Source organism: Notolepis coatsorum (assembly GCF_963971535.1).
Source record: "Notolepis coatsorum genome assembly, chromosome: 3".
NCBI classification, from domain to species: Eukaryota; Metazoa; Chordata; class Actinopteri; order Aulopiformes; family Paralepididae; genus Notolepis; species Notolepis coatsorum.
The window spans coordinates 177,911,101-177,936,394 of NC_140167.1; the positions used below are offsets into that span (position 1 = coordinate 177,911,101).

At 46.8% G+C, this 25,294-nt stretch overlaps 1 protein-coding gene across 3 annotated transcripts; it reads left to right on the top strand.

Annotated features, from left to right (window-relative positions):
- The first annotated feature begins 5,205 nt into the window (after positions 1-5,205).
- etv5a (ETS variant transcription factor 5a) lies at positions 5,206-23,622 on the top strand. 3 transcript variants are annotated; one of them, XM_084309726.1, is made up of 14 exons: positions 5,209-5,320; positions 5,593-5,633; positions 7,121-7,258; positions 8,717-8,813; positions 9,062-9,109; positions 9,858-9,908; positions 12,805-12,928; positions 13,087-13,389; positions 14,670-15,001; positions 17,774-17,836; positions 18,391-18,459; positions 18,927-19,096; positions 20,545-20,646; positions 21,663-23,622. In XM_084309726.1, the coding sequence occupies exons 3-14, from the start codon at positions 7,211-7,213 to the stop codon at positions 21,894-21,896; spliced, it is 1,641 nt and encodes a 546-aa protein (XP_084165852.1). In that variant the 5' UTR covers positions 5,209-5,320; positions 5,593-5,633; positions 7,121-7,210; the 3' UTR covers positions 21,897-23,622. The 3 variants fall into 3 exon arrangements, with proteins under 3 accessions (XP_084165851.1, XP_084165853.1, XP_084165852.1); XM_084309725.1 differs by lacking the exon at positions 5,593-5,633 and having other exon boundaries at positions 5,206-5,320; XM_084309727.1 differs by lacking the exon at positions 5,593-5,633 and having other exon boundaries at positions 5,206-5,320; positions 8,720-8,813.
- Positions 23,623-25,294: the final 1,672 nt, after the last annotated feature.

Here is a 25,294-nt window from a genome sequence, read left to right on the forward strand (position 1 = left end):
GTGATTATGCTGTGCTCCACTTCTTTAGGGTGCTGTGTCTGTTGTGCGAGGCTGTGTGTGAGGACACCGTAATGACTGGCAATCACGGGTGATCTGAGGACCGAGCCAAGAATGTAAAAGCAAGTACAAAATGAAACAGTGGAATACACATCACACATTGTGCTCTAGGTCATCAGATATCGTGCGGTCGGATGACTTGAGATGTAGAGTTGAATAAAGTTGAAGTGGGACTCTACACTTGACGTTCTATAGATCTGAAAGATAGACTTTCCCAGCCTTGGGTTTGGAATCTCATTCAAGGTCCTCTCATATTAATATCCCTTGGGGAAAACATCCCAATCAAATAATAATATCAAATTTTTAGATGGGAAAATGACATCTATATATTTTAGTATGCACAATAAAGACATTGTAAAAGCCTTGCTTCTTGCCAGTGAGTTGCCGTTTTCCAGCTCAGAAGTGTGACTTGATTTCTGTATATTGTAGCTGTATATTGAATTGTCCTAAACATTGGGACCAATGTGAACAAACAACTTCCGTGGATTTCAAAATAGTTGTCACAGGAACATCCTCACCTCAATGCGGTCATTGCCTGACAAAAAAAGGTTGGAAGCCTCTGGCTTGGATTGATATTCATGTTGGCTGGGGTTCAGCTAGGCAGGGGTCTAAGTGGCTCTTGTGTCAAGGACCCCCAGATTCATACATATGAGTGTGCTGTGGACCCCCATTGGATAAAGGCTTTTCTCAGGGACCACCATATGAGAACATTGTTGTTGTTGTTGTTGTTGTTGTTGTTGTTGTTGTTGTTGTTGTTGTTGTTGTTGTTGTTGTTGTTGTTAGATATGATTCAATTCAGAATTCCATAAATGTCTAGTATTGTAGTGGAGGGGATAACAGTAGAGAAAGTGAACCCTATGAACAGAATAGTCACTTATATATTCTGTGAATTAAATAGTAACTTCTAGTGAATTAAATAGTGAAATTAAAATGTCCCCCATTCTTCAGAGGAACCCCTTGAACCCCAACAAGGACCTCTGGCCATCCCTGGATGTTGAGATCCGCTGGTCTGAAGGAGACCAGACCAACGTCTTCTCAGGGCTGCACTAACCCTTTCACTACCACACTACAAAGGGTTAACGCTTTCCCTACCACACTACAGAAGGTTAACCTTGAGGTAGTGTGGTAGTGAAAGGGTTAACCTTCTGTAGTGTGGTAGTGAAAGGTTAACATTTTGTAGTATGGTAGTGAAAGGGTTGACCCTTTGTAGTGTGGCAGTGAAAGGGTTAACCCTTTGTAGTGTGGCAGTTAGCGGGTTAACCCTTTGTAGTGTGGTAGTGAAAGCGTTAACCCTTTGTAGCGTGGTAGTGAAAGCGTTAACCCTTTGTAGCGTGGTAGTGAAAGGGTTAAACACCAGTTTAGTTCCAGCGTTTTTTTTTGTTCTAATGCCATTTTTTTATTTTTTTATCCACTTTTTCTCCTTATTTTTAAATTTTTCTCCCATCCCAATTTCGTATAGCCAATTCTTCCCTCCCCTGTCTTGAACGTCGCTAGACTATGCCCCCCACTGGTCGGTTGTAGTGAGGATAGAAGCCTTGCATCACGTGTCCCCTCCGGTACACGAGGAGGCAGCCTGTCGTATCTTTTCACCAGACAGCGCGGACTCTCAGTGGCGAGGAGTAACTCGTGGGAGGCTCACGCTGCCCCCGATACTTCCTGTCTCTGCTGTGCAGGCGTCACCCAACCGACCTGTAGGAGTCGCTGTCCACAACGCCCAATCCCCACTCATCGACTTCCACCCGCTACCTCTGCCGATTGAGATAGTATGACGACACGCGGCTGGGTGGCGTAGCGGAGATTGCGCTCGTCACCAATGCAAGAAACTCCGGTATCGAATCCCAGTCTCAGCATTGCCTTCGACTTGGGCCGGTCGTCGTACTGGCTCATTTGACAGAGTCAGCGGGTGGAAGTCGATGGGTGGGGATTGGACGTTGTGGACAGCGACTCCTACAGGTCGGTTGGGTGACGCCTGCACAGCAGAGACAGGAAGTATCGGGGGCAGCGTGAGCCTCCCACGCGTTACTCCTCGCCACTGAGAGTCCGCGCTGTCTGGTGAAAAGATACGACAGGCTGCCTCCTTGTGTACCGGAGGGGACACGTGATGCAAGGCTTCTATCCTCACTACAACCGACCAGTGGGGGGCATAGTCTAGCGACGTTCAAGACAGGGGAGGGGAGAATTGGCAATACGAAATTGGGATGGGAGAAAAATTGAAAAATAAGGAGAAAAAGTGGATACAAAAAATTAAAAGATAGTATGACGACTGGCCCAAGCCGCAGGCAATGCTGACACCGGGATTCGAGACCGGAGTCTCTTGCATTGGTGGTGAGCGCAATCTCCGCTACGCCACCCAGCCGCCCTGTAAATGCCATTTCTTTATTTCTTCATTTAGACTCTACTTTTTAGGTCCACATTAGCCTCAGAGGAGCAGCCCTGTGCCGGGGGGCCAGACAGAGGCGTCACCTTGTTAGGTGAAGGTCAGGCCACGTGGTGCTATAGGACGCGCTGATCTGGCTGGTGTGTCACACTGGAGCAGTATTCTGAGCCTGGCGACAGGAGATCATCCTCACCTCCACACTCAAACACAGAGCTCCTTAGGCACCGTGTCACTCTTGCATCTGTCACGTTTTATTTCAGGAAAGAATCTAAATGGCAACACCACAGAGAGCTCCACAGGGCCCAGGGGTGGTTCCAGGCGAATCTTCCTCTCTACGGCTTTAGCCTCTGACAAAAAGGAAGATGAGCTGCAGTCATTTTACTACGCATCACAGAAACCCACGGGTTCTCCGATATGGTAAGGCAGGTTGTATGGGGTTTCAACCTTGTCTAATATAGCAGTTTTTTAATCACTGTGTCCTGGCTTCAACAGGCTCAAAAGAAATCTATACATCTCTCCCATGATGTCTGAGACCCGTGGGTTGCGTTGTATACTAAAATCATTGAGGCTAATCTTAATTTTCGCCAGAAGAGGAGAAGATGCCTCCCGGAACCAGAGAGGGGGCGTTCTCGGCTCTCGGTGCTCTCTCTTCACGGGCCTCCAACCACCACGTCCACGCCTACGGAGAGGGGAGCTGGTAAATAGGAAACATTGGCTGTGGTGGGTTTCCGAATCAGCATCACAGGTGCAGCATATGTCCCGCTTCGTAAACACCCACACACAACAACAAAACAAACACGCCCACGCGGAGCCAGAGAGAGAGAGACGCTGCTCTGGTGCCTCTATTGACTGTGTTGGGTCCGAGGGAGGGATGAAGGAGAGGACGGGGGAAGTCAATGTGTGCGTGTGTGTGTGTGCGTGTGTGTGTGTGTGTGTGTGTGTGTGTGTGTGTGTGTGTGTGTGTGTGTGCGTGTCTGCTAGTTCTAGAAGTGAAAATGTCCCCATGGAACAAGATCTTTTTTCTGTCCCTGTGAGGACATTGGTCAGACCTCACGAGGACAAAGGGGTATTTTAGGGTCTTGTACACACACACACACACACACACACACACACACACACACACACACACACACACACACACACACAAACTTAGTCATGCATAGACAGACAAATGTTTTGTGTGTGTCCACACGCAGAGACAAACACACACACACACACACACACACACACACACACACACACACACACACACACACACACTTTCTCTCTCCCCCTCATACACACACACACGCACAGCCATACATGGACAAGGATATGTGTGTGTGTGTGTGTGTGTGTGTGTGAGAGAGAGAGAGAGATAGATAGAGAGAGAGAGAGAGAGAGAGAGAGAGAGAGAGAGAGAGAGAGAGAGAGAGAGAGAGAGATTTATATAATAGAAGGAGATATATTTTTGTGATGAAACCTTTAGTCCGATTTTTTTTTGTTACCTAATTTAACTACGTCTCTAACCCTGCCTACATTTCCCAGAAAGACAAGCTATCTGCCCTTGACCTCTGACCTCAGAGTCAGTCAACAAAGACAGCTCTATATCCTCTGATACAAATATATGCCGTGTTTATTTGTCTATTCCTACTATTATTGCCCCGACGGCAATCTCATAAGCTCTGCATCACGGCTGCAGGGACTTTGCAGGGATTATAGATTTCATGCCAGCTGCTGGAGATCCCAGGTTTGTTTTAAAATCTCCCAGAAGCCGGCGCTGAAGGAGGGTGTATACATGGGGTCCTAATTTAGTGGCCGAGGTGTTAATGACAAGGGTTAGTTCTCCCCCTTCCAACGCATGCACACACAAACACACACACACACAAACACACACACGCGCGCGCACGCACGCACGCACACACACACACAAACGCACGCACGCACGCACACACACATGCACGCACACACACGCGCGCGCACACACTCACACACACACACACACAGCAAGGAGAAACAGTCATCTTTACATTTGGGTAGCTCATTACAATGTCCTCTCTGATGATCATAGCTGTGTAGGCTTTTTGATAAGATTATGATAAGAATGAATGGGCCAATTATATAAAGACAAAACACTGATAATAAAATAAAGAAATGCTGGGTACAGTTTGAAATTTCCCCAATGGGATCAATAAAGGAATATCTTATCACTCTTAAATCAATTCTAAATGCACTCGTGTATTTTGTTCCTCACATGCTTACTTAAGTTATAGATTTTTTGTCAATTCAAATATAGTTGAAGTTTAGTTGCTTCTCCTTCCTCTTTCAATACTTGAAGAAAATATAAATATTTACTCTAACCTTTCTGAAACAAAAATCTGTTGGCCAAAGTGTAATTACCGTTTAATAACAAACCCTACAATGTGATATGTAATCATCATCAGACCAGAATCGAGTCTATGTGCAGGATACTTACTGTACATGTCATTACACTATCAAATGCATAGCAACCTTTCCCACTGTTTGTTTCCACTAGCTGGCCCTTTAAAGATCCCAGCGGGGATGTCTGAAAAGAGTGTGAATGAAACCCAGCCATTCATAAAAATAGGCCCAAACTGCTCTGTGATTGGTTAGATGAGACTTAATGAATAATGTACTACCTTCAGCCAATTCATTGGCTACTTCCTTGAAGGACATTGTCAACGCACCAATAAGCGCATGTGTCTGTGTACCGCTCGAGCGCCAGGGAAACCCGACTAGTCCATTACGAAAAGCTCAGTCAAGTTTTGTGAGTCGAAGGGAGCGCATCAAGCGAGCGGTGCACGGACACACACACGACTATCGGAACATTTTGTGGATATTTCTACAGCATTGTTTTGATTCAGGGGCGGGACATACACATACAGGGTAAGCGGCAGATGCATTTTTGTTATGTCGGAGTTATTGCCTATAATAACAGCCATATACCTACATTTCTGAATATCTGCAGCTTTTATAGACGAAAACGAACTGAACGCCATCTTCTCCTAGAAATATTTACTTTGGCAACCATTTTATATTGTATTTAATCAAAGTAAAACTATATGCGCACTGGTGACAATTTATGCTCAGTGTGTAGGGTTTAGTAGCTCCATATCCTTTCATCTATCTGTGTTGATATCCACTTTTGTCATCATCAGCGTGGTGGACAGGCGACTGTATGTACTTTATGAATGGAGGGGTACGTTTTTTTCCTCCTCTCTCCCTCTGTTCCACACGGATCGAGTTTCACTTCATTGAGAAAAACAAGGGTCCGTGGGGGGGGGGGGGGTCATCTCCCAGTGGCAGACCCATCATCTGCATTTATTTAAAGTTAAACTCAAACTTTCACGAAATGTTTGTTTTAGCTCTGTAAGTTAGGCAAAACTAACAGGCTAATAGAATATGCAGTATTAGTGCATTAATAACTTTTGCGCACTGGGGTTTTAAGCAAGTCCAGTAGCAGACTATACTGTATCTCACTGTATTCGCAAAATAAACGAATGTACAGGAATTCGCCTCAAATATTTGAATTGTATTTATTTAAACATTTTAAGATTGTCTTCTCTATAGATGCAGTATAGCCTGACTTGAAATTGGTTAAACATTTTGATTGTTTTATTTCTACAGTTGACATAGTCACTCACCACCGTCTCTTTACCGGACAACTTGTTTCTAGTGGTGTAGAATTTAAGATGAGCCTACATCATATTAAGCAATTATGGTTGGATTTTCATGAATTCGTTGTGATTAATTGGTATTTCCTGGCAAAAGCTCGATAATTAACTTAAATGCAGGCTGCGTGCGCTATAGCCTGCTTGGACACACATGCGAGCAAATGCATTTACGCACCAACGGTATAACAAGAGACATATTTTCCATAAGTGATTGCAATGTGTCTCGTGTAATGATTGTCCTGCAGGCTGCAGCTATCCTGGCTTTATTCGTCACCTATTAAGGGCAGAGAGAGAGTAGTGAGTCTAAGTCATGTCACTCTAAACACGGTTCTGTGAGCAGGGCATCCGCGTGGAAGCGATCGTGTGCTTTTTATACCTAGCTGTCCCCTTCTTGTGCGTATAGGCAGCCTTTATGCGTGTTCTGTGCACAGGCCTGCAAGACAACGTAGCTCTGGGGCTAATTAGAGTAATAGCCGGTTTAAACTTACACTTATAGATTAACTAACCTACCCGCATAATAGCTTGTCTTGCCCGTTGTCTCCTAACCCCGATAGGAAGCCTATAGGTATTTAATATAATAGTACTCATCCTTAAAGTTGTCCAACGCTCAGCCTGCTTAGCTGATTATGGTCCAACTCGTAATCGTGCGCACAGATGGCCGGGCTTTGCTTATGTAACACAGTTGCAGACGTCACATAAAACCCGAGTGTATTTACATAGTGTAGGTTTCAGTTTAAAATAGGTGTAATAATAGACGGAAATAAATTAGACATGGGCCTTTTTATTGCAGTGTCGGAAGCGTATGAAACTGGATGAGCTCTGTCTTGTCCATGATGTATGTTTTCACACACACACACACACACACACACACACACACACACACACACACACACACACACACACACTGTCTTTAAAGCACCAGCATGTATAGCCAAGGAGAGGTTACCATGCTGTAGAGTGACTCACTCTTTTCCAGTGGAATATCAAGTGGATATTTGTTTTGTCCACACAGTTGAACTGATCCAGAAAAGCGAGCCGACCGATTATCGCTTTAAAGCGACGACCGCCCCCCAGCTGGGAGCCCCTACCAGACCCTGATAACATGGATGGATTCTATGACCAGCAAGTCCCTTTTATGCTCCCACCCAATGTAAGTGGGCACATGCCTATCTAACCATGCACTTGACTATCTACACACCCAGGCACGTGCACACATAGAGGCCAAGGGGTGCCTGAGCACCTGCCTTTTTGAGCCTCATCAAAAAAGTGCCCTTTTTGAAAAAATAATTTAAAAAAAGGTTTTTTTACCGTTACGCATATAGACTGCCCTTCCAACTGAAAAATGTCAGGATAGAATAAAAATATTAGGTAAAGAGAGAGAGATGCACCATATTCCATTGCAGTTTGCATGGCCTCCTCAGCGTGCCTCTCCGCGGACCTATATATTTTATGCATAGCGTGGGTGGTGATGATGATGATGATAGAAACCGCTGTTGAATGCTGGTATTACACTCATTGAGGGACACGAAGAAGTCAAGTCCGATGGGATTTGGGAATCTCAAATACAAATCGGGATTGGAATAAAAAATGCATTTATATTAAACAATACAGAATATACAGCACTTCTTGGGGTCTGTAGGGTAAGCACTTATTCCCTCCCCCCTGAACATTTATGGAGACGTATGGGCCTTTTAAGTCAGTGATAAAAGTGTCTTTCAAGGATAAGTGAGCTCCTGCACTGATTATTATAGTTCAATATTCAATATTTGATCACCAAAACCCCCCAAAAAGCATAAAAAGGGGGCCCCCGCCCGAAAAGGGCCCTTAAAAATCGTGCTCGCGCGCTGCGCGCGCTTGGTTAATATATACACACAAGTGTAGTGCCCTTTTCAGCCTTTGAGCACCTGCCCCTCTAAAGTCCTGTGCACGTCCCTGTACACACCACATCCAGACAGTAGCATGGCTCTATGTATTATGGACGTCTTCTCTTGCACAAACGCATGCATGTGCTTAAAGCAACAATGTGTTGTTATTATTATTATTATTATTATTATTATTATTATTATTATTATTATTATTATTATTTTGTATTATTAATTATTAAAGTTCTGGCGTGTTTACAGCGTGCCACTCAACCTTCGCTGCTCTAGCCACAAATGATCTGGGTGAGACACACAACATTAAGCCATGCTTATTGTAAGCCATGCTTAGTGTTGTGTCTCACCAGACCGCTTGAAGGTGAGTGCCATGCGCTGGTGGTCTCAATCTACTCTGTGGAAAATAAAAAATTACACCAAAAACACTCAGATTCAGATTTCAGATTCAGATTTAGAGTTTTATTTGCCACATGGAAACAATACAATCATAGAGTTTTTCATACAAAATCATAAATACCACACCATGGGCAAAAGGAGCAGGAAGAAGAATAATTCTTACACAGTCACTTTAAAATAATCAAACTCAAACAATCATTAGACCTACAGTAGCCATATTTACATCTTTGATAGTCCGGGTAACTTGACACTGGGTGTGATGTGGCCGTGTTGTTGTGTCAACCCTGTTACGTAGACCAGGTCGCTCCAAGGTGTCTTCTCTTTCTCGCCCACAGCAGAAGTCTCATGTGCAGGAACCATCTTACTGCAGACCTCTCATCAACGACAGGAAACGGAAATTTGTCGACACAGAACTCGCCCAGGACACCGAAGGTAACGGACTGATCCACTTCAATCCAACCCCTTTATGCATGCAGTAGATCATTGCAATGAGAGTACATCTGTGTAGCATGTTGTTCTCCCATTCCGTGGTGCAGCAGATGAACACGGGCATCATAATCATTAAGCAATAGCTTGTAACTTTGATTTCACTCATAACTTTTTATATTATAAATAAAACAAACTAATGATGGGTTACTTTAAAATGAGTGTGACCTTTTGCGGTTTTGATGTTCTTCCAGATCTCTTTCAAGACCTCAGCCAGTTGCAAGAGATCTGGATTGCAGAAGGTGAGTCGGTAATACTTTCCCTGTGCTGTACCTTGGAGCCCGTTGTTGTTGCGTTTCCGCCGTGTCATGTTGTTTCTCGGCGCGGCTCTAACCGCCAGAGATGGCCGTTGGGTTTTAACCCTCCGTTTCTTCCGTGTTTGGTAAAAGTCACGCGGTCTCACCCGGAGTGACCTCCGGGCGGCAGCGTACGAAGAGAAGTGCTCTTTAAAGAGTGCGATTATGATGGTTTTGGGGGGAAAACCTCTTTAGCATCGGTGTCCTGGATCTAAATGGTGATTAAGATGGAATTGGGCAAGTGGTGAGATTAAACATTAACTTGATGAGAATGTGAAATATTCATGTTTTCTGGGCGCTCAGGCATAGCAAGTAGTACAAAGTCCCGCGAATAAGAGACTATGCCGCCAAGCCCTCCTGTTTGTCTCGCCTCATAAGAACCTTTAATTTTAATAGTGTTTAATTCACTTTAGTTTATTGACTTTTAATGATGTGTTTAATAGAATGTCGACAGTCCATATGGTTCTTCTTTTTCACATTGTTTGTTATGTGGAAAAGGACAAGGAGCTCCTTTCCGTCTCAACAGTACTACATGATTATAGGCAGAACCTCCCAACTCCTGCTTACTTTCCTCCTTGTGGATTGTTTTCCTCTTTTTTTTCTTTCTTGTTTTGATTGACGGTTGCAAAGACACAGCAGGGGTCCAGAGTGTTGTTGTTTCTTTCATGTGTGACATTCTCCCATCTCTCCACAGCCCAGGTGCCTGATGACGAACAGTTTGTCCCAGATTTCCAGTCGGATAGCTGTGAGTACCTCACGTTTATTATTCATACCTTGCGTGTGTGTGTGTGTGTGTGTGTGTGTGTGTGTGTGTGTGTGTGTGTGTGTGTGTGTGTGTGTGTCCTCCAAACTACCTCAGTGCCTCTTGAGTCTCAGCCAACCCTGTAAATGGTTTAGGATGCTGTGGACGTCAACAGTGGTAAATAGCAGTGACCTCAAATACACCTATTTGACCATCAGTCCTTTAAAAAAATATATATATATATTTTAAGCTTGAAAGGTCTACTCCCCTTTCACTACCACACTACAGAAGGTTAACCTTTCACTACCACACTACAGATGGTTAACCTTTCACTACCACACTACAGATGGTTAACCTTTCACTACCACACTACAGATGGTTAACCGTCTGTAGTGAAAGGGTTAACCTTATGTAGTGTGGTTGTGAAAGGGTTAACCCTTTGGCGTGTGGCAGTTCAAGTTTCAAGTTTCTTTATTAGTTGTCATACAGAAGTACAGAATACTTTTATACAAAATGCTTCTTTCTGTTACGCTCCAGAGATTGTGCTAGACAAGATAGATAAGTATAAAATAAGTATAGCAAGTATAAAATAGAAGTCACGTATATGTAGGCACAAGTGTTCAGTATGTACATATGTACAATGTTCAATGCAGAGTAGAAGTAACTGAGTTACCATACAATATACTATACAATATACTAATATACAATATACTATTGTGTATATACTATATAGTGCAAAGCAGAAATGGGATGAGGTACAATTTAGGTACAATTTACAGTAAGGTGTAATGAGGTATGGGTTGTAGTGCAAATTCTTTACCAATACATATAAAGTGTGTTTAGGTGTTCTAAAGTGTGTAAGTGGGTGCTGCAATGAGTTGCAGTGAGTGCAAGGTTTAACCTTCTGTATTGTCGCTGAGAAAGGGTTAACCATTTTGGTAGTGTGGTAGTGAAAGGGTTAAAGGTTCCCCGCTCAGTGTTTTTCAGGGACCAGCTGTGATGAGACCTCTCCTCTTTCCCTCTTGTGGAGAATCCAACATTAGTCTTCCTCCAAAACATCCCTCTTTCCCTTCTCCAAATCTCTCTCTGGGAAGAGACCCCCCTCCTTCTCTCCCTCCCTCCCTTCCTCCCTCCCTCCTCCATTTTGGGTTTAATCAGCCGATTGGCTGGTGCATCACATGAGCCAAGCTTCTAATCTGATTTCACACTTTCCTGCACTCAGACCCTGCCGCTGGAGCAGGCTGGATTCCAGCGGGTGGGGCTGCATCAGAACCCCCCTCCTCCTCCTCCTCCGCCCGGCCCATATCCCCAGAACCCTCTCCCCAACCCCAGCTCACTGTACACCCCCCCCCGCCACCCGTTTGTCTACACACGCATAGCATAGCCTTTTATATGGCAGCCAGGGGAAATATTTGAATTATGTTCAATGGGGCATTTTATGATCCCCCTCCCCTCTGTCTTTCTCTGAGTTTGTTTATGTTATTGTCTGATGCGGAGGAGGCAGAGACAGGGTGCGGTGCCTGGCTTTGTCGGGGCTGCTTTTTGGATCTCGGTCCGCGTGGCACAGTGGGCTGCAGAACTGACCAGCCGCCGGGCCTGGGGTGTTGCAATTCATTATCCAGACTGATGCCTTGACACATGTATGTTTGTATAGTGAGGCCCATGCAGGTTGTGTGTATGTATGGTTGCTGTAGTCGGCTCACAGTAGAGTGCCTGTGCTGTATAGTTCTTGACCTTGTACTTTTAGTTGTGTGTGTGTGTGTTTGTTGTGATATTGGCAAAGGCTCCTGTGGCCAGGCAGGGGGCCAGCCTTTCTCACACAAGCTGCCTATTCACTAGCTCCCAGCTATGTCCCGCATTGGTCTCTTGCCTATTCACCAGCTATGCACCAGCTATGCCCTGCACTGTATCTGCCTATTCACCAGCTCCCCGCCCCAGCTATGCACTAGCTATTCCCCATACGGTCTCTGCCTATTCACCAGCTCCCAGCTACGCCCCGCACAGTCTCTGTACTCAGCCCAACGTCACATGGCCATGCCCTCTCACTCTGCACAGGCCATGCAGTCCACAGTATCCGCCCTGTACACGTAACCGGGTCTGGGTTGACACCAGCATCCATGGCCACTCGATGGTAGGACAGTGTGTGTGTGTGTGGGCATGCATGCATGCATGCATGCATGCATCGGCCAAGCCGAGCCCTCCTTGCATAGGGAGGAGAACCTAATCTCCCCTCCATTCACTCCCTCTCTCTTTTTAAAGGAGTCTGGCCTCAGCCGCTGGGTTTCATGGCACACGTAGGGGAGCTCACATGCCCTTTGTTAGCTTCTCCCCGGGTCTATCAGCGCCCGGGGTGATTTATTTGGCCCCTGCTCCTCAGTGCCTGGGGATCCGGTTTCTCCCTGCCCATTATGTGGCGCCCCGGAAACTCCAGCCAATGCGCAGGGAGCGTCAGCCAGTGTCTAATGGTTACAGCGCGAGGGAGGAAAATCGTTCACAATCATTGAATTACGGCCACACTGATTCATGGGTATTGACTGGCCTGCCCATAATGGGAATCAGAGAAGCGATAGCTTTGATAGTGTGTGTGCGTGTGTGCGCGCCTTGGTGTGTGCAGAGTCAGTATCATGCTACCTACTGATGGTGGACGGACGGTGGCTTTCAGACTCTACTGTCGACCGTCATTAAAGCCAATGATAAATGGCTGTTAAGTGGCTCTGTCAGTTGGGGAATACACAGACATTGTCCATATGCCCGTTTGTCCATCTATCTATCAATTCAAAATGTGGTTAAGATAAGCGCTGCACTTCTGTTTATGGCTTCAACGATGTGATCTCAGCAGTATATCTAATGTGTTTGCCTGCGCTGTGTCTCTCTCTGCGTCTCTCTCTCTCTCGTCCAGTGATGTTTCATGGCCCACCAGCAGCCAAGATCAAACGAGAGCTGACTCCCTCCAGAGAGCTTTCTCCTTGCAGCCAGGACAGGAGTCCCATGCCCTACGGAGAGAAGTGCCTTTACAGCTATAGGTAGGCCTGGCCTGGTCCATCCTGCCTGCCGCACTGGCTTAGGGCTTATATTTCAGCCTGTTCCATATTCTGACACCCAGTGAATGGTGCATTGATTGTGCCATTTTTATTTATGTCTTTTATTGCTTCCTCTTGTTGACCTATGTCTTCCCCCACAGTGCCTATGACAGGAAGCCCACTCCCGGGTTCAGGCCATTAACCCCCCCCTCGACGCCCGTCTCTCCTTGCGGCTCCGCCAGCACCGTGGGGGCACACCCACTCAGCGAACAGACCCCACCTCCTCGGCCCCCGGTGCCCAATCAGATTCCAGGGCCGCGTCCTCTGCACGTACAGCAGCCTATCGCGGTGAACTCCGGCCCCCACAGCCAGCGGCCACTCCCTCTCCACAGCCAGAGCCCGCCCTTTGCCGTGCCCTGCCCACCGCTCAACCAGGATGCCAACAACTTCAGCCCTGAGCACAGGTCAGTGTGTGTCCTCAGGCTACCAGTTTTTTTTTTAACTGTTGCACATTATTACAGGTCCTGGCTGCAAACGACCCACGAGAGACTGAAGCTAGGAAGGTGTAAGAAACCATGGTGGGGAAATGTGTTGGCAATGTTGCACAATTCTGAGCATGAACACTATTCCCTACTGGTCAACTGTAGAGAAATCTATTTACCAACACGGTAAACTAATGACCCTGTATATTTAACTCCTGACCTGCGCTTGACTGCTCTAAATATACCTCCTTCATATCCATTCATTTTTCCATTCGGTATGGAGACACGCACACCGCTACTACCCCCCCCCCCCCCCCCCCCCCCCCATGCTTTCTTAACGACAGGTCTGCTGGGGGGAGGTCTATAACAGCCGGATGACCTTTCACTAATGCTGAGTTTAGGTGGCGTTGATGGGCTGTATAGGGTTGGATGAGCTGCAGAAGGTAGAGGTGTTAGGGCTGTTGGTGGTAGTGTGTGCTGCCAGCGTGACGGCTCCTCTTTCAGGGGCAGCCCCCCCCCCCAGTCAGCCCCCTCCTCGACGTGTAGCAGGAACCCTCAGCGGATGCGGTGGATCGCAGGGTATTTCATTAGCAGGCGCAGACTGTAATATGGCCAGGGGCTGCCATTGGCACCCTGTCCGAGTGGCAGCAGCCCTGTCTCTACAAGAATGGGCTCCAGAAGCTCTTTTTATAGCCATCAGTTAGTGACACCTGCCCTTAATGTCTCATTTACAGCGTCGAGGGCACGATCACAGAAGTCAAGCCAACTTGGCTCCTGGCCGCTCGGCTCAAGTTAGGGAAGTTTAGAGACTCGATGCATTCTCAAAGATTATGTAAATAGTGTCCTCCATGTCATCTTTTACCTACTTACACTTACATACATCTTTTACCATCCTTACCTACTCTTACTGGTTACGCTGCTGGCCAGTATGACTGCTACTACCATATTGTCTTTATACCTGTATCACTCTAATATTACAACTCCGTACATACATCTGATTAGCACTACACTCAGTAGTACTAATTTACATATTCTATACCCAGTTAAATCACCTGTACATTGTATATTACTATTGCACTTTACTGTTACATTTGCACTCTGGTTGGATGCCAAACATCTCTTTGTTACTGTACTTGTGCTGTATGATGACGATAAATTTGAATCATACTGTGATTATATTACATCATTCAAATGTTGTTCCAAAGAATAATCGCCTGCTCCCGCTCTCTCTCTCCCTCCCCATCTCCACGTCCCACCATTAGGTTCCAGAGGCAGATGTCTGAGCCGTGTCTACCTTTCCCCCCTCCAGAGAGCCAGGCTCGCCCCCAGTTCCTGCCTCAGCCTCCCAACAACAACAACAACAGCAGCAGCAGCCTGCCCCGGGACGGCCGGCCCCCCTACCACAGGCAGATGTCGGAGCCCCTGGTATCCATGCCTCCGCAGAGCTTCAAGCAAGAGCTGCTAGACCCGCGGTACGCAGAGCAGGGCGTTGTGCCCAACATGGGTCCCTCGGGACCGGCCCCCGGCCCGCCTGGGACCGCCTTCCATCCCATGGCCATCAAACAGGAACCCCGTGACTTCTGCTTTGATTCTGGTGAGTCCGCCCCGGAAGAGCGAGAAGACGGAAGGTTATTGGTGGTAAAAAATGGGCTGCATTTATATGGTGCTTTTATCATTCACACACCGACGGCGGAGGCAACCATGCGAGGTACCAACCTGCTCATCGGGAGCAGTTAGGGATTAAGTGTCTTGCTCAAGGACACTTTGACGCGCTGCCAGGAGGAGTGGGAATCGAACCGGGAACCAGACGAGTGCTCTACCGCCTGAACCCCCCCCCAACCCCAATTGGGCCTAAAGGCTGAGGTCATGGACAGAGCTGAGCCATAACATACAACTGGTATACTGTAGCCTAGAGTTTAACATGAGCATATAATATACCAGCGAAAAAGTACTTTGCTACAGAAACTGTCCCATCACTTCTCATGCAATCGTAGTTTCAAATGCATCTCCCCATATTCATCTAGCCGGATAAGTAGTGACCATGCCTGCGTGTGAGTAGAACGGGCAGAGGGTGCGGAATGTGCCCGGCCCTGTTTGCTTTGGGCACTGACAAACAAGTGTGAGTTTTAGCGCGCAGTAGGGCCCCAGGCAAACACACACACACACTTGTGCGTGCACACAGTCGCACTTTTTCTCGACTGCGCCTTTGCTCCTTGCTGTCACTTTTAATGCTCCAATCACTCTTTCCTAGTCACGCCAGTAAAGCAGAAGTGGGTCTCTTAAGTTCGGCTTAAGCCTCCAAGGGCAAAAAGTAAGTGCGTCATCCAGCCAGGTTCAGAGGAACCTACTTCACTAGGCCTACCTGAAATAGATCTGGGCCATCGCCCACAAAGGGCTTAGACTACAGTGAACTTCGGCAGGGCGGTCTTGACTCTTAAGAGACTGGTGCATTCTCGTTCGTTGCATGAGATTCCAGACATAAAAACACCGGGGTCGGTTGCAGCGACGAGACCAGTGGCTAAACGCCACCTCTCCCCAGCAAAAGTATTACACAATAGTAACAGAAAACACTCTATAAGCCAAACTCTGAGTACTTTGTTTGCTCCTGCCACCCACACAGCCAGCTGTTGTCCCTCCTCTGTCGCATCGACATCCTCCCATTCCCTCTGCCACCGTCCCTCTGTTTCACTCAATTCTCTCAGTCCCTCTGAGCTCAGTGGTGGGCCGGCCGGTCAGTGATGTAATGATAAATCCTCTTAGCTTCTTATAGCCTTTAAATACCTACGTCACGGAGGCCAGGGCGTGTGGGTGGGTGGTAGATGTACGTAGGATGTACATGTTAAGAGATCCGCCCCTGGTATATTTGGTTACCTCTGAGCTGTAGCTTTCTGACAGTGACCAGCCATTGACGTAGGAAAGTCTCCACTATTACGCATTCATGGGGCCTATGAGATCTGGCCCGACATTGTTATATAAGTATCCAATGTTCATCCTCACAAGTGTGTGTTGGATTCCTTTGCATCCTCCTGCTTCAGACTGTATGAGAGAGATCTATTGTTCCTGCTTACTCTTAAATGCCCTTTTCCCTCTAATGTACTACAGGGGTGAGGACGAGAGGGGATGAGGAGTCGGGGGAAATACTCAAATCAAGACTCAGGAAACAGAATAATTGGGGAGTGGAGCAGGAGACAGAACGCCCTTCTGTGACACAGCAACTGGGAGACAGGCCTTAACCCTAGGGGGTGGGGGGGCAGACCTAACTTGATTGTCATCGTTATTTCATACAGCGAACCTGCTGCTAATCTTGTTTCAGGGACATGTGATGTTGCTTGTTGTGCTGTGAGCTCTGGTCTGAGCTGAGTCCACTCTCACCAGATGTGTGTGTGTGTGGGTGGGCTAGGCATTTGTCAGCCAGCTGTTGCGTCAGTGGCATGTGTGTAAGGAGGTGGAGATTGAGAGGGACAGTGTTGGACATTGAGAAGGACAGTGGTGGAGACTGAGAGGGACACAGTGGCGTTTCCACCCATGTTTCCATCCTTGCACCATGTGACTGGGCTGCCTATACATCCCCAAGCATCAACGTGATTTAGCTCCATGCATCAATATAGCTTAGACCAAACGTCTCCGGCACAAACATAGGCCTAACAAAAATAATAGTTGGTTTCAGGTTGCCGACCGACCCTGCCGATTTAGGTGCGACCCAATATATTTTATGAGTTTAAAAAAAAAATTATATATTAAAAAAAAAAAAATCCGTTTTTTTTTTTTTTTTTTTTTTTAGAATAAAGTTTCATAGAAATCTTAGTCAAACATTTAGTATTATGGATATTAAACATGCTGGCAGAGTACATGCATCCATGTTGTTGTGAACATTTTAACCCTTTCACTGCCACACGACAGCCGGTTAACCCTTTCACTGTGACAATACAGAAGGTTAGCCCTTTACTATCACACAACCGACGGCGATGCTCCATCCGCGGAGCTAATGATGCTAATGATGGAGCATCGCCGTCGGTTGTGTGATAGTAAAGGGCTAACCTTCTGTCGTGTGGCAGTGAAAGGGTTAATTAAATAAAGAAATTCCCTATCCATAGTCGCCGTGGGAAAGAATAAAAAAAAAAATGCCCTACCTACCCATGGCCAAACTGACAACCAACCTGAAACCAACTATTATTTTTGTTAGGCCATAGAGTAAACGATCCTAGGTTAAACCGAGGTTCATGCAAGTCAATGTTATATATATGTTCACTCGCATGGTAGCGACGGGTCCAAATATACCCATGTCTGTACATTTCATGCGATATGATATTGAGGTTGTGGCGTTTGCTGTTGCTAAACATATACCCAATCCTCTCTTGTGTTGCAGAAGTGCCTAACTGTCAGTCATCGTTCGGGAGAGCTGGGAGCTTCTACCAAAACAACCATGAGAGTAAGTACCTGCGCACATGCATGTGTGTCCCGTGAGCGTGTGTTTGTGTTTTTGAGTCTCGGTAGTTATGCATAATTTCATTACACTTTCCTGGGGCTTTAGTGAAGTGAAGCCCGGAGACCTTTCTCATAGTCCTTCGCGGTGACCCTACCCTTCCGACTTATTGAGCCCCTGAAAGCATGCGGCGCGCGGGGGAATTGAGGGAACGGGGCAGTGTAGAGAATGGAGGTCAGCAACATTCAAATGACGTCTCAAGGGGAAGAGAATCTATCAATGAGTCCCGTTTCACTGTTCTGCACGCACAGTGCATTTCACACAGCCCTGGCCTGGATGAGCTTAGCACAATAGAATTTTCCACTCTTGGGCAGCTGCCCAGCTATATTGCTTTGTGAGCAGTTTGGATCTCCGGATGGAGTGTGGTCACTGGCCGTGACATCAAAATGAAAGCCCGTTTCCCATGCCCTCTCTCCGAGTCCGGCCTTATCTGATCAGCCCTTCTCTCTCTCTCTCTCTCTCTCTCTCTCTCTCTCTCTCTCTCTCTCACTCAACAACAGACTTCTCCTTCGACAGAGAGCCTCATCTGTACTACGACGACACCTGCGTGGTCCCTGAGAGACTGGAAGGTAAGACGCCAAAACCTCACTGAAAGAGATCCTTCATTGCCCCCCCCCCCCCCCATGTTCGATGTTTACTTGGGTCTGTTGAATGGGGTATCAAATAAAGCAAGGGGGAAAGACGATGTTAGCATATGAAGCTAGTAGCGGGAGGGAGCGGCTGCAGCCCGGCCAGGTGTGTGTGAGTGCGATGCCCATTGCATCACAGGAGAAGAGTCCTGTTGTTTGACTGGAGACGGCAAGGACGGTGCAGACGGGAGCAGGCGGTCCTCTTCACACTCGCTGGCCGCCAGGAATGTCTCACCACACTGTGGCCATAGCCGAATACAGCTCTCACTGACACTTCTCTGTTTCTCTCCTCCCTCCTTCTGTCCTCTCACTTCTCCCCTCCTGTGATTGTTCTCTTCCCTCCATTGCCTGTCCTCTCATTCTCTCTCTCTCTCTCTCTCTCTGTTTACCCCTCCTCCCCTCCACAGGCAAGGTAAAGCAGGAGCCGTCTGTGTACCGTGACGGCCCTCCCTACCAGCGCCGTGGCTCCCTGCAGCTCTGGCAGTTCCTGGTCACCCTGCTGGACGACCCGGCCAACGGTCACTTCATCGCCTGGACCGGCCGCGGCATGGAGTTCAAACTCATTGAGCCGGAGGAGGTCAGTCAGTCGCCACAACCACACACCTCATCCCTACCCACACACCTCATCCCTACCCAGACACCTCATCCCTACCCACACACCTCATCCCTACCCACATACCTCATCCCTACCCACACACCTCATCCCTACCAGACACCTCATCCCTACCCAGACACCTCATCCCTACCCACACACCTCATCCCTACCCAGACACCTCATCCCTACCCACACGCCTCATCCCTACCAACACACCTCATCCCTACCCACACACCTCATCCCTACCAGACACCTCATCCCTACCCAGACACCTCATCCCTACCCACACACCTCATCCCTACCCAGACACCTCATCCCTACCCACACACCTCATCCCTACCCACACACCTCATCCCTACCCACACGCCTCATCCCTACCAACACACCTCATCCCTACCCACACACCTCATCCCTACCCACACGCCTCATCCCTACCAACACACCTCATCCCTACCAACACACCTCATCCCTACCAACACACCTCATCCCTACCCACATGCCTCATCCCTACCAACACACCTCATCCCTACCCACACACCTCATCCCTACCAACACACCTCATCCCTACCAACACACCTCATCCCTACCCACATGCCTCATCCCTACCAACACACCTCATCCCTACCCACACACCTCATCCCTACCCACACGCCTCATCCCTACCAACACACCTCATCCCTACCCACACACCTCATCCCTACCCACACGCCTCATCCCTACCAACACACCTCATCCCTACCCACACACCTCATCCCTACCAACACACCTCATCCCTACCCACACACCTCATCCCTACCAACACACCTCATCCCTACCCACATGCCTCATCCCTACCAACACACCTCATCCCTACCCACACACCTCATCCCTACCCACACACCTCATCCCTACCCACACACCTCATCCCTACCCACACGCCTCATCCCACCCCACAAACGCATCCAGCGCTCCTCATCCTAGCACTTCCTGAACCGTGCAGAATCTCTTCCCCATGCATGTCATTTATAATCAAGGTCAAGCCATTCAGGCCAGTTAGGGTACCTTGGGTACCGTGTATACTGCACCTTGTGTATACTATATATTTGCCTATATTTATTGTAACTTATAATATAACCGATGGGGCATACAGACCCTCATCTGCACCTTTCTTTACACTGTTTATTTTTCTAATATTTTGATCAAATTGTATTGCCTATATTTATGTCTTTCCACATACCTGTGGACACATTTCCTGTACCTCCCCCATGCTGCTATGATGTCAGAATTTCCCCCAAGGGGATCAATAGAGGAATATCTTATCTTAAGAGAGTTGTTTGTGATGTACACAAACCACTAAGAGAGGAAGTGAATTTTTCATTCTAGAGGAAGCAAATGGTATGATTATTTACTTGTCCGGGCAGCACGAGTGACAACATCTTCTGTGGTCTCAGGTGGCTCGTCGCTGGGGCATCCAGAAGAACAGACCGGCCATGAACTACGACAAGCTGAGCCGCTCACTGCGCTACTACTACGAGAAGGGCATCATGCAGAAGGTAAAGGCAGGTTCACCCTTTTCTTTTATTCAGCCCCCCCCCCTCTGCGATTCTCCCCAGCAACCGCATGTTGAACGGAGCTGAAATAATGTAGATGGGAGACATTTGAATACAACCTTGGGGCCCCGCGCTACAAGGTCTCTCCACAGCCAGGGGGAAGCGGCTGCTCTGTAGGTGGAGAGCAGCGCTCTTGGGTCCTCTGGCCTCCCTGCCACCCAATTGATTATTGAACGCGTCTCTTAATTGGCGAGATACTTAAGAGCTCTTGTGGCACCTTGGGTTTCATCCATCCATCCGTCCAAGTAAAGATTGGTGCTCCGCTTGGCCGTGGTCCAGAATTGAGAATTGGGATGGAATCAATTGTTGTCCCTTAGGGCGTTTGGATGTGAACTCAGTGGTTGCAATGGACCTATCTCAAACCCTGCCCTCTTTTCTTGATCCTCCAATCACAACTGTCGCTTACCTCGGACAAACAAAGTCCGAGGCGACAGTTGTGATTGGAGGATCAAGAAAAGAGGGCAGGGTTTGAGATAGGTCTATTGGCATAAAATAAAAAAGTTAACTTTATTTATTTTTTTGTCGGATGCCAAGAGTATTAAATTGAAATCCTCCCTTCTGCCTCTCACAAAAATGAAGAAATTTAAAATACATGTAGCCGTGGGTAACAGTGGCTCAGGAGGTAGAGCGGTCGAGTCGGAAGGTTCCCTGTTCTATTCCTGCTCCTCCCGGGTAGCATGTCGAAGTGTCCTTGAGCAAGACACTTAACCCCTAATTGCTCCCGATGAGCAGGTTGGCACCTTGCATGGTTACCTCCGCCATCGGTGTGTGAATGTCTGAGTGAATGGGTGAATGTGAGGAACAAAATTGTAAAGCGCTTTGGATAAAAGCTGCTATATAAATGCACCATTAACCATGTTCTACATGACGAGTCATTGAAGCTACAAGGTCATGTGTGTCGGCGCTAGTTGTAACGTGTACACGCTTAAGACTAATGACGTGTGATCCCTGCCTCCTAGGTGGCCGGCGAGAGGTACGTGTACAAGTTTGTGTGCGACCCAGAGGCTCTGTTCTCCATGGCCTTCCCCGACAACCAGCGGCCCAGCCTGAAGGCCGACCCGGACAACCTGCCCGGCCCGGACGACGACACGCTACCCCTCACCCACTACGACGACGCCGCGCCCTACCTGCTGGACGCCGGGGAGCCAGCGTGTGTGGCCGGCCTGCCCTTCCCCGACACCTACGGCTACTGATGCCGCGTAGTCTCGACGCATACACACTCGCACACACGCAAGCAACCCTGAAATCTTTGAGAAAACCCAACTGTAAAACCCAGAGCTAGAACTGCTGAGCAGCCTGGAACAGAAATCCTCGCCCCCTCCCATCTCGGTGTTCCATCCTCTCCTGTTGGAACGGCCCACCTACAGTTTAGAATCTGTCAAACTCTCTCTCTCCCCCCCCCCCCCCCCCCCCCATGACTAAGAATGAACGAGGAAACCCCAGCATCCGACTGACAGCTTGTCTGCTGCATCCTCTAGTTTGAGAGAGAGAGAGAGAGAGAGAGAGAGAGTGAGAGTGTGTGTGTGGGGGGGGGGGGGTTAGGACGAAAGAGAGGGTTGTGGAAGAAATTAGGGTGGATTGGACTCCAGTGGCTCTGCCCACTTGACACGCTCCTAGCTAAGGCGAGGGGCTGCTGTTGCTATGGAGACCCACGAGGAAGCAAGGCCAGAGCTGCGTCCAGAGCTGCGTAACTTCCGAAGGACTGACAGATCACCCCCCCCCCCTTTGAGCAAGACTGCAAGAGTTGTAGCAATTCTCATTTTGTGACAATCCGCTTTTTCCTTAAAAAGCTGAATAACATATAGAGGAAAAACGTTCTTAATTCTGGTAAGATAATCTAAATGCAGCACTATTCTATAGTTGCCTTTATTTGGGTCCCTTCATTCTCATCACCACGGATTATAAGATACGTGAAAGGGCTTTAATTTGCAAAAATTAAATACAAAAAATAAAGATGAAAAAAACAAAAACACTTAATCCAAACACACAGACCCATTTGTTTCTGTAAACGTGAAAAACATATTATAATTTGTTTTGGTATGCCAGCTTTTCTACAGTTTGGTTTAGAATTTGGTGACCTAGAACTTCTAGCCTCTCCACTGGGACGACGCTTTGTTTCTGGCTAGATGGAAGGGCTGCTCTGAGAACAGAAGTATTTTTTTTTCTTATTTTTTAGTATGGTTTGTTTATTATGCCCAGTGGTGTTTTTATCCAGTGTAAACGTTTAGTTTTGTTGTGCTCTCGACTAATCCGCTGTACTATTCTAACGTGTGGAGGAGTCAGACGGGGAGATGGAGGGATTTTAGGCTCCCTCACTTTTAAAGGCCATGCCTCCACAGTAGAAGCCTGCGCTTCTTAAAACGGTGATACTCCTCTACTGACCTGGGATTATCGCCCGAAGGCTTTAAAAAACGATTTCGCTCTCCACAACCTCCAGTATTTGTCGCCCCGCCCCCGGCTGGAAAATTAGTTTGTATTATTACCCCCGACATGATATTCAAAAGGGATACATAAGTACATATTTTCCCAGAAGCTTTGATGATTTATACATGCCTAAGAACCTATTATGTATGATAAATGATCACATTGTTCCTTTTTTAGTTTTTTTATTTCTCTCTGGGTGCGTAATGTTTCCTTGGCAGTGTGTATAGTTTCTCTGATGCACTAGGATGGCCGGAGCATCGGGGCCTTGCATGTAAAAAGTGAAGGGGTGAAATTTGACACCCGGTTCCTGGGGACTCCTTTTTAGCCAATCACAGGTCGTCAACAAGAGACCTCTGCTTCTCTCTGCATGGTGTACTCTAACCAAGACTGTGTGTCCACTAACATATCGCTTTACTCTCTTTCTCTAGACAAAGAAGACATTTGTGACGTTCTCTGCATTTTTTTTTCTTTTTTTTTTTTTTATTCTCTACATTGTTTCTTAATCGAGGGGGGGGGGGGGGTGACAAACTTATATATAAAGTATATATTTTTGCTATAAGGCTGCATCTGTTTTGATTTTAATGTATAAGCTGTATAGTTATGCCTATAACAGACGTGTACCCTTTTAAAAAAGAACCAACCTGGATCCCTGTGATGCTGTCTACTGCAGACTGTTGCTTTAAAGGCCCGGCTGTATTGGGCTGCAGATTGGATAAGAGGGGGATGTCATTATCTTGGGTTTTAAAGCTTGTGTGTTGAGGCCCGAGGTCCAACAAAGGCCACAATGAGGAAATAACTCATCCACTCCGCCCAATACACAGGGATCGTTGCATAGGCTTCAATCCCCCCCCCCCCCCCCCCCACGATGTGTACCTTTACACTGCTCAGTTTATCATCTGTGCTATGGGTACAATAAACTGTCCTCTATGCTTCACTGCCTGTGGTCTTTGGTGTGTTTCATCATGTTCTTTCTGTGTGTCTCCCCCCCCCCCCCTGTATGCAGGCCTACAGTCGAGTCAGCTGACTAGCTGCTGCTGTGGTCAGGCGGTCACTGTGCTTGACCTGGCTGATTACTGACTAAATCACATGTTTCTTGCGCTCTCTCTTTAAATCTTTCTGCTTAATGTCTGGTTTAGAAAATTACCATCTTTACACTTTTGCAAATGGTGTCTTTGGCCCAAGCCTGGGTGAAAGAAAAGGCTTTTTTCTCTCTCTGTCGTTTCCTTATTTTTTTGGCATGGTAATTAAGAACAACTCTCTTCCTTAACTGGAAAAAAGTTTATACAGTATATCATAATATTTCTTTTGTAAATAGAATTGGATAACGGGGGAGACCGGTGACACTAACGACCCCTTTTGACGTTGATAACACGTCACTGAGAATAATGTGAAAACACCTGTGTATTGAATATTTTAATATTTCTGAATAAGATATTCAGTAATTCTTCACCCATAAAGAATTCACAATCTTAGGCCTTAGACCTATAGTGAGCTCCCCAAGTATCTGAACAGCAGAATAATTCTTTTTTTATATTGGAGAGAGAGAGAGATTTTGATCTAACATTTAAAAACCTTTGACTTTCCTCAAGACACTTCTCCCATTGAGGAGTGTATTTGAACTGTTCAATATTCTTTTAAATTATCTTTACATGTATATTATAATATATATTTGAATACTATTAAATATATTTAGAATAGTTATCTCTTATTATATTACTTCAATCTTGGTTTCTACATGGTGATTAAAAAGGATTAAAGTTAAAAAATGCACTCTTGAGTTCAGACCTCTGCCAAGCCCCAACAATATCCCCACTTTCCCTTTACTTGCAACATGTTACTGTGTAGATGACAGAATCAAGAGGTGCAGATATTGCCAGTCTATACAGACCCAAGTTATAAATTCATATGGTGGTGCTAGAGCGGTGGGGTCAAACTTAATTACCAAAAGGGGCCAAATTTAAAATACAGATGATTTTGTGGGCCAAAAGGTAGCTTAATTGGTCGTTTTGTTTTATCTATTCGGTTTATGCATACCAGCTCAATTTATGGATAATTGGCTCATTATGGATTTTTCTTTTACAGATTTAAATTACATACTATATAATAGGTTTCAATTCATTATTCACCCACAATGGTTTGTAACTAAGATTAGCAATTGTAGGCTAAA

Bases quoted from the DNA above. Each gene is read 5' to 3' on its own strand.
- etv5a (XM_084309725.1), top strand. From the start codon at position 7,211: ATGGATGGATTCTATGACCAGCAAGTCCCTTTTATGCTCCCACCCAAT. The intron at 12,929-13,086 runs GTAGGCCTGGCC...CTTCCCCCACAG, and splicing joins AAGTGCCTTTACAGCTATAG to TGCCTATGACAGGAAGCCCA. The intron at 15,002-17,773 runs GTGAGTCCGCCC...CTTGTGTTGCAG, and splicing joins TGACTTCTGCTTTGATTCTG to AAGTGCCTAACTGTCAGTCA.